The sequence below is a fragment of the Colobus angolensis genome, unplaced genomic scaffold (assembly GCF_000951035.1).
Source record: "Colobus angolensis palliatus isolate OR3802 unplaced genomic scaffold, Cang.pa_1.0 Scaffold143, whole genome shotgun sequence".
In the NCBI taxonomy this organism is placed as follows: Eukaryota; Metazoa; Chordata; class Mammalia; order Primates; family Cercopithecidae; genus Colobus; species Colobus angolensis.
The window spans coordinates 1,848,431-1,856,191 of record NW_012114522.1 but is presented as its reverse complement, the minus strand read 5'-3'; the positions used below and the strand labels follow the sequence as shown (position 1 = coordinate 1,856,191).

General features: G+C 52.1%; 1 protein-coding gene across 5 annotated transcripts in view; it reads right to left on the bottom strand.

Moving 5' to 3' along the window:
- The window catches only part of ABLIM2 (actin binding LIM protein family, member 2), a 194,076-nt gene that overhangs the window by 89,268 nt on the left and 97,047 nt on the right, over nt 1-7,761 (bottom strand). For all 5 annotated transcript variants that reach the window (XM_011935390.1, XM_011935391.1, XM_011935392.1 and 2 more), the window contains exon 7: nt 5,583-5,670. In XM_011935390.1, the coding sequence (XP_011790780.1) occupies nt 5,583-5,670 (88 nt within the window). The remainder of the gene's footprint in view (nt 1-5,582; nt 5,671-7,761) is intronic.

Here is a 7,761-nt window from a genome sequence, read left to right as displayed (position 1 = left end):
CCCGCCGCCCCCTGCGATGGGCTGGCACTGCGCTCACACACCCAGCCTGACCCGCCGCCCCCTGCAATGGGCTGGCACTGCACTCAAGCACCCAGCCTGACCCGCCGCCCCCTGCCATGGGCTGGCACCGTGCTCACACACCCAGCCTGAACTGCTACCCCCTGCGATGGGCTGGCACTGCGCTCATACACCCTCTGCTAGTTGCATGGCTGCGTCTCCATCCCTCACCTGCCACTCCCACGAAGGTGAAGGCTGCGGCCAACTCTTGTATCCCACAAACAAGACATACAGGCTAGCACATGGTAGGGGCTGAAAAGTGTGTGTGCAATGAAGGAACTTATCCCATCTCCTGCCTGCAAAGCCCTTGGGGTCACAGAGATGTCATGGCGGCTCCTTTCTGAGGACACAGCAGCAACTCTGAGCTCTGAGAGATGGTGACTGGGTTACGTATGTGAGTGCATAGAAAACATTTCTTGTTTATAAATTAAAAAAAAAAAAAATAAGGCCATAAACATAATAGGGCCGGGTGAGGTGGCTCACGCCTGTAATCCCAACACTTTGGAAGGCCGAGGTGGGTAGATCACCTGAGGTCAGGAGTTCAAGACCAGCCTGACCAACATGGTGAAACCCCGTGTCTATTAAAAATACAAAAATTAGACAGGCGTTGTGGTGGGCACCTGTAATCCCAGCTATTTGGGAGGCTGAGGCAGGAGAATTGCTTGAACCCAGGGGGCAGAGGTTGCAGTGAGCCAAGATTGTACCACTGCACTTCAGCCAGGGGAACAAAGAGAGACTCTGTCTCAGAAAAATAGTAATAGATGTCTCTTATTAAAAGTTATAGAAATCTTTTAAAAAAGTGTAAATGAAATCAAAATCATTTCTAATCTATCACCCGCTTTTTGTTGGCTGCCTTTTGTATAGGTGTACCTACAAATGGAAGGGGTTCAGTGTGCTTACACAATCTTTCTTTCTTTCTTTTTCTTTGAGACAGGGTCTCACTCTGTCACCCAGCCTGCATGCAGTGGTGCAAACACAGCTCACTGGAGCCCTCACCTCCTGGGCTCAAGCAATCCTCCTGCCTCAGCCTCCCAAGTAACTGGGACTAAAGGCGCATAGCACCACACGCAGCTAATTTTTCATATTTTTGTAGAGATGGGGTCTCACTATGTTGACCAGGCTGGTCTCGAACTCCTGGGCTCAAGCAGTCCGCCTGCCTCGGCCTCCCAAAGTGCTGGGATTACAGGTGCGAGCCACCACTCACAAAACACAGACACAATTTCACATCCTACATATTTGCTTAAAAACGTCTTGTACATTTCCTCAGTTAATTAAATATCAAAACATGCAACTTTAAGGGCTACACAAAATGGATAGATAAGAATTTTATCTCTCTACTCCTCTCCTGACCTTTCTTTCTTCTTTTTTTAAGACAGAGTCTCTCTGTTGCCCAGGTTGGAGTGCAGTTATGTGATCTCAACTCACTGCAACCTTTGCCTCCCAGGTTCAAGAGACTCTGGTGCCTCAGCCTCCTGAGTAGCTGGGATTACAGGCATCCGCCACCGCATCCAGTTTTTGTTTGTTTGTTTGTTTTTTGAGATGGAGTCTCGCTCTGTCGCCCAGGCCGGAGTGGAGCGATGGGATCTCGGCTTACTGCAAGCTCTGCCTCCCAGGTTCATGTCTCTGCCTCAGCCTACCGAGTAGCTTTGACTATAGGCGCCCACCACCATGCCTGGCTAATTGTTTCTATTTTTAGTAGAGATGGGGTTTCATCATGTTAGCCAGGATGGTCTCGATCTCCTGACCTCGTGATCTGCCCTCCTTGGCCTCCCAAAGTGCTGGGATTACAGGCGTGAGCCACTGCGCCCGGCCCACACCATTTTAGTAGATACGGGGTTTCACCATGTCCTGAACTTCTGACCTCAGGTGACCCATCCACCTCAGCCCCCCAAAGTGCTGGAATTACAGGCATGAGCCACTGCACCTGGCCTCCTCTCCTGATCTTTCTAACATTTTATTTATTTCTAAATAACATTGCAAGGGCTCCATTGCACACACCTGGCACATACTTCCTAGAAATGGAGTCTTGGCTCAAAGAGTGGGGTCATGTTTAGGGCTCTTGAGATTTTTCTGGCAATTTCCCAATTTTCACCCCTACTAGCTGCATAAGAAGTCTGTGTCCTTGACTTCTTACCAACATGGGGCTCACACTTCCTTTTTATCTTTTTACCCCAGCGGGAAAAAGGAGTATCTCATTATTTTAATACGGGCATCTCCACAATTAGCGGGATCTAACGCCCCACCCCATGTTTACGGGAAAGTCCACGGCAGGAGTGGTGGTGGACTGTGGGGGTTGGCCTGCCTCATCGCCCTGGAGACCGTGGGGGTTGCTGGGGCCCATGCTTTTCAGCGCTTTTATTGCAGCAGGATTTGCCAGCCAAATAACATCTGCACAGAGCCGTGACATCCCTGGAGGTCACACAGAGGGTCTCAGGATGACCAGGCAGGGTGGGGGCCCCAAGGAGGCCTGTGCCAGGGAGCAGAGTCTCAAAGCCACACAGCTGGTCAGACCTGTCATTGTTTAGACTGAGAAATCCAAGTTAGGAGAGGGGATGGGACTGGGTTCGACACCCCACAGAACCTCACAGCAGAAGTCGGGGCCGGCCTCAGGCCTGTCCTGAAGGGCGCCTTTGTTCCTGAGATGAGGTTACCCTTGATGTAAACTTGTGTCCCCGAGCTGCCGTCCCAAGGCCATTGTGCTCAGCGTCCACCGGGCCCCACTGTCTAAGGGTGCTCTTTACTGTGGGGGCCAAGCCCCACGCAGAACAAGCCCCCCACCCAGACAGCCTGGCACTGCTGGGACGGTCCCAAAGGACCCTTTGATGGGCTCTCGAGCAGAGACTCAAGGGACTCAAGGAACAGGCGACACTGGGGATGAGGCTGTCCTGTCTGACATCACCTCGCTGGGTTCTGCCTGAGAAAGGGAGGTCTGTGTGACCCACGGCCCTGTGACGATGGCTGCATGAGGTCATTCAACAGCCTTCAGGCACCTGCCTGGCAGACGCTCTGACAGCAGCTCTCCCCGACCCGGCCCGGCCCAGCTGGCTTCTGGGAGCACTAGAGATGGAGGATCTTCAAAAGGGAGCTGTGGCTAAAGAGATGAAGCCTCAATCTTGCCGGGGCCCCTCTGCCCCATCCCATCCATCATCAGGCTTGGGGGCCGCAATCCCAACACACAGCCCCTGTCCCACCAGTGACCCCAGACCAGGCCTTTGGGTCAGACTCCTGTGAACCCTCTTCTCAATTAGGCCTCGACCTTTGCCCAGGTCTCCACCATCACCCTCCCAACCCATCCAGTCTCAGGCCTGCCTGGCCCAGTTTCTGCGAGAATCCTGCAAAATCAGTTTGGCAGGAATCCCCCAGCCTAGAAGCCTAATCTCCCTCCACTTCTGATTGAGTTCCTCATCCCTTCTTTGATGTCTCAGTCCTCAGCCTGTCTTCGGCAAGCATCTCGTGGGGCCAGTCCAGCAAGAAGCCCAGGACCTCGAGCGACTTTCCACCCGCTGCCCCAACCCTTCTCATTGGCTGCGATCCCCACTGTCTGCTGTATTCAGAATCTCAATCCCTCTCTCGTCCATTGCGATGGTCCTGACTCCTGTTGGGAAGAGTCTTCCTTATCGGTTTTAATGAGCTCCAGAATAATTTTCTTTAGCAGGGAGGGCTCAGGGAATGAATAAGCAATACATAGCGGGGTAGTCGGAGTGATAAGATGAAGCATAACTCTAGGGGCCTCTCTGCAAGGAGAGTGATGGGGCTCAGAACATGCCACCCCAGACAGGACTAGCAGGCCAGAATGTGCCACCCCTAACATGCCCCTTTGGCATAAGGGTTATTTTGAGTTGATTACTGAGGGAAACAGCAGACTCAGAAAAGCATTGAAAACCAAGTAGAAGTGACCATTTTATAAGGGGGATTGAGATCTCCAAAAGAAACCTCCAACTCTAAGGGTGTCTCCTCTCTGCACCAGGAAGATGAGGATGACCCGAAGTCCCTGGGTCTCTTCTCGGTGGAGAAGGCACACAGCATACCTCCCCCTTGCCTAAGGTGCCCCCCTGTATCCCCCGGCCCCCCCCACTCAACATAACTGTGCCTCTCCACACCCTTCCTTCTTCGTTGTAGGGAATGCTGTTGTTTCAGACTGAGGTCAAACTGCCTCTGACGGCTGGGTGCGGTGGATTACACCTGTCATTTCAGCACTTTGGGAGGCCAAGGTGGGCAGATCGCCTGAGGTCAGGAGTCCGAGACTAGTCTGATCAACATGGTGAAACCCCATCTCTACTAAAAATACAAACAAAAATTAGCTGGGTGTGGTGATATATGTCTGTAGTCCCAGCTACTTGGAAGGCTGAGGCAGGAGAATTGCTTGAACCCAGGAGGCGGAGGTTGCAGTGAGCCAAGATCTTGCCACTGCACTCCAGCCTGGGCAACAGAGCAAGACTCCATTTCAAAAAAAAAAAAAAAAAAGAAAAGACAAGACAAGAAAACCACAAAAACAAACCAAAAAACCCAAAACTGCCTCTTGGAGATCTGCCCCTGCATGTCCTCATTTCTCTGGGCTACCTTTGCACATAAACAAGATGCATGTGTTAATAAGCTTCTGTTCATCCTTATCTTATTAATCTGTCTTTTGTTACAGGATCTGTCCCAACTAAGAACTATAAAAGGTAGAAAAGTATGTTTCTTCCCCTTCTAGGAGTCATTGTCTCCCTCCTCCCCTGCCACTGGATACCTACATTGTGAAGGAATAAAGGGTAGCTGAATGCTACCATCAGAAGGTTAATGTAATTGTGAAAATGAGAAGCTATGAGCTAAAAAGGGTTAATCTGGGAGGAGGAGAGACGAGCAGTCCTCAAGTCTCGCTCTTTCTTCAGGTCTGACAGCCCATAGGACACCCCGCCTTTGTGATGACAGTGATTTTTAATGGTGAGTGGGTTTGGGGCATTTCCCACAGGGCCCGTTAGAAGTCTGCTATGTTTTCCTCCAAACCCTCCTTTCACCAATGCTCTGTGGAGCTGGCTCTTCCCTTGCTCCTGGAAGAAAGCCTCGGCTGCTGCCAGTGGCCCTCAGTACCTTGTTACCAACCTCCTTTGTGGACAGAGGGGTTGCAGCAGGCTGGGGTGGCTGGGGCAGGAAACACCTAAAACTCCTAACTCGGACTCCCTGAGCTGGGGTGGCTGTCTAGAAGGGGCCTAAAGTGGCGATGGATGTGAACAGGCTGTATTTGTTTAAGCTTTGCTACTTGGAGCCAAATAGCTAGCACTTCTGGGTGCTAGTCTTTGGCTTGGCCCTTTTCCTTTCTTGCTGGTCTCGGGCTTGCTGAGATCATTGGACAGACAAGGCAGGCTGAGGAGGCTGGCGTGGCACATGCCCCCACCCTGCCCTGCCGGCTCCCTGCTGTGGCTGGGCTGTTCGTGACCTAGAGAGATGACGCTGTAACCAACCCATTCACACCCAGCGTGTGGTGTGGACCTTGCAGAGTGTAGTTCCTTGCTCTAGGGGACCAAACAACACAATTTAATTTGTACCTTGAAGATACATCTCTTCGCCTTCTGCAAACATCTGGCCGCACCTGACACATAGCGCGCAGGAAGGGTGGTAGTGCTTCTCCCCAGCCTGTAAAAAAAGCACAAAGCAGTGTTTCTACTAAAGCCACAAAGGTCAGCTGGGTCACAGTGCCTGGCATGGACACAGCACACTCTGTGCACAGGTACTCAGGGGATACTGGAAGGGCCAGCCCTCACCATTGGGACCGCAGAGCCCAGACCCAGGGGGTGCCCCAGGCTGTCCAAGGTGCCCTGTGGGGAGGTGGGGGGGACCTGGCTGCACTTGCCCAGGCTGCAGGAGCCCAGTGTGCAGCTCCCTGCCACGGTAGTCTAGCAGGGGTCTGCCTCCTCCACCAGGCGGCCTCCACAGAGCGGGCTTGGTATCTCCAGAGGGAGCCGGAGGGGCAGGAGGAGGAGGAAGAAAAGGGGAGAGGGAAGGGAGGGAAAGATAACACGATTTCCCCAGGTGCAGGAATTAGGGGAATGGGGTGAAAAAGGATGAATACTTTCCTTTTCATATCTCTGTATTGCTCAGTATGTTCAACGAGCATTTTGTTTTTATCATTCTTGAAATTTATTAAATTAGATTACAAATGCTAATACTGAAATAACCCAAACAAATTACATTGCCTGATTTGGCTTATTTTTGCCTGGAGGAAAAAAAAAACCCACCCCGAAATGCTGCCTTCACCCCCACATTCCAGCGCACACTTCCTACCCTGAGGGCGTGGTGGGTGCAGCCTGTTGCTAAATGCGGATGCTAAATCCCCGTGGCTCAGTCTTCCCTAAAACGGGAAGAAGTTTCCTAATCCCTACCTACATTTCAATTTGTAACAACCAGTTTCCTGAATCAGTAAGTAAAGGGCTGAAATATCATTGTGAGCATCCAGTTTTCCCTGTCCTGTGCCTTCCCTAGATGAAAACAGCCCCTGAGGTGGCCCCTGTGTATTGGCAGGAAGAGCCCCAGAGCAGGTTTTCTCCTGCGCAGAGCCCGGTGTGGCCTCCTCTGCCAAACTCCCAGCCAGGTGATCAGGCCATGAGTCTTCCAGCAAAGGGGCCCTTCCCGCAGGTGAGGAGGTTGACTTCAGTCCTGTCTGCCCTCCAGGGCCTGGGCTCGGCACCAGCTGCCCCCTCCACTGGAGCAGCCCTCCCACTCTCCCACCCCTGTCACCCTGACTGCTCTCTCATCCCAAATGCCACCTCCTCTCGGGAGCTTTCCCTGAACGCTTCCCTAATTTGGGTGTTCACAGCCCCATTTCCACACTGTTTGGGGATTACTTGCGTATATTCTTCCCTACTAGACAGCCAGCCTCTCAAGCGCAGGGCCTGGCACCTGGGCCATGTCAGGGAGCAACAGGTACAGGGATCTCTCTGGACAGAAGGTCACGCCACAGTATCTGGCCCCAGAATGTGGGTGAAATGATCATTTCGCTGATCACAATTATTCAAACGTCCAGTGGTCTGAGTAGCACTCTTTTTATTTGTTTTTTGGAGACGGAGTCTCGCTCTGTTGCCCAGGCTGGAGTGCAGTGGCGCGATCTCGGATCACTGCAAGCTCCGCCTCCCGGGTTCATGCCATTCTCCTGCCTCAGCCTCCCGAGTAGCTGGGACTACAGGCGCCCGCCACCACGCCCAGCTAATTTTTTGTATTTTTAGTAGAGACGGGGTTTCACTGTGTTAGCCAGGATAGCCTCGATCTCCTGATCCATCCTCCTCAGTCTCCCAAACTGCCAGGATTACAGGCGTGAGCCACCATACCCGGCCTGGTCTGAGTAGCACTCTTAAGTATAAATCAGAGATTGAGACAGCTTTGCAGTTTTAAAAATAAAAGTCACCAGGTATCAACATCACAGTTGTCAACTGCCGGCTCACTGCACTCATAATGAGTATTGCTGATTTTGTGGCCTGTGACCTGTCCTCACGCCTGCTTAATCCAGGTGCCCCAACTTCACACTGACTTCCTCTAACACCAGGAGTTCTGTGATAGCCACAGGGGCAGAAAGCAACCCCGCAGGGCAAACAAACCCTGCTGTCTCCATGGCATGTCTACACGGCACGTCCACATGTGAATCAAGAGAGAACACTGCTGGGACAGTTTCTTTCTTTCTTTCTTTTTTTTTTTTTGAGACAGTCTTCCTCTGTCGCCAGGCTGGAGTGCAGA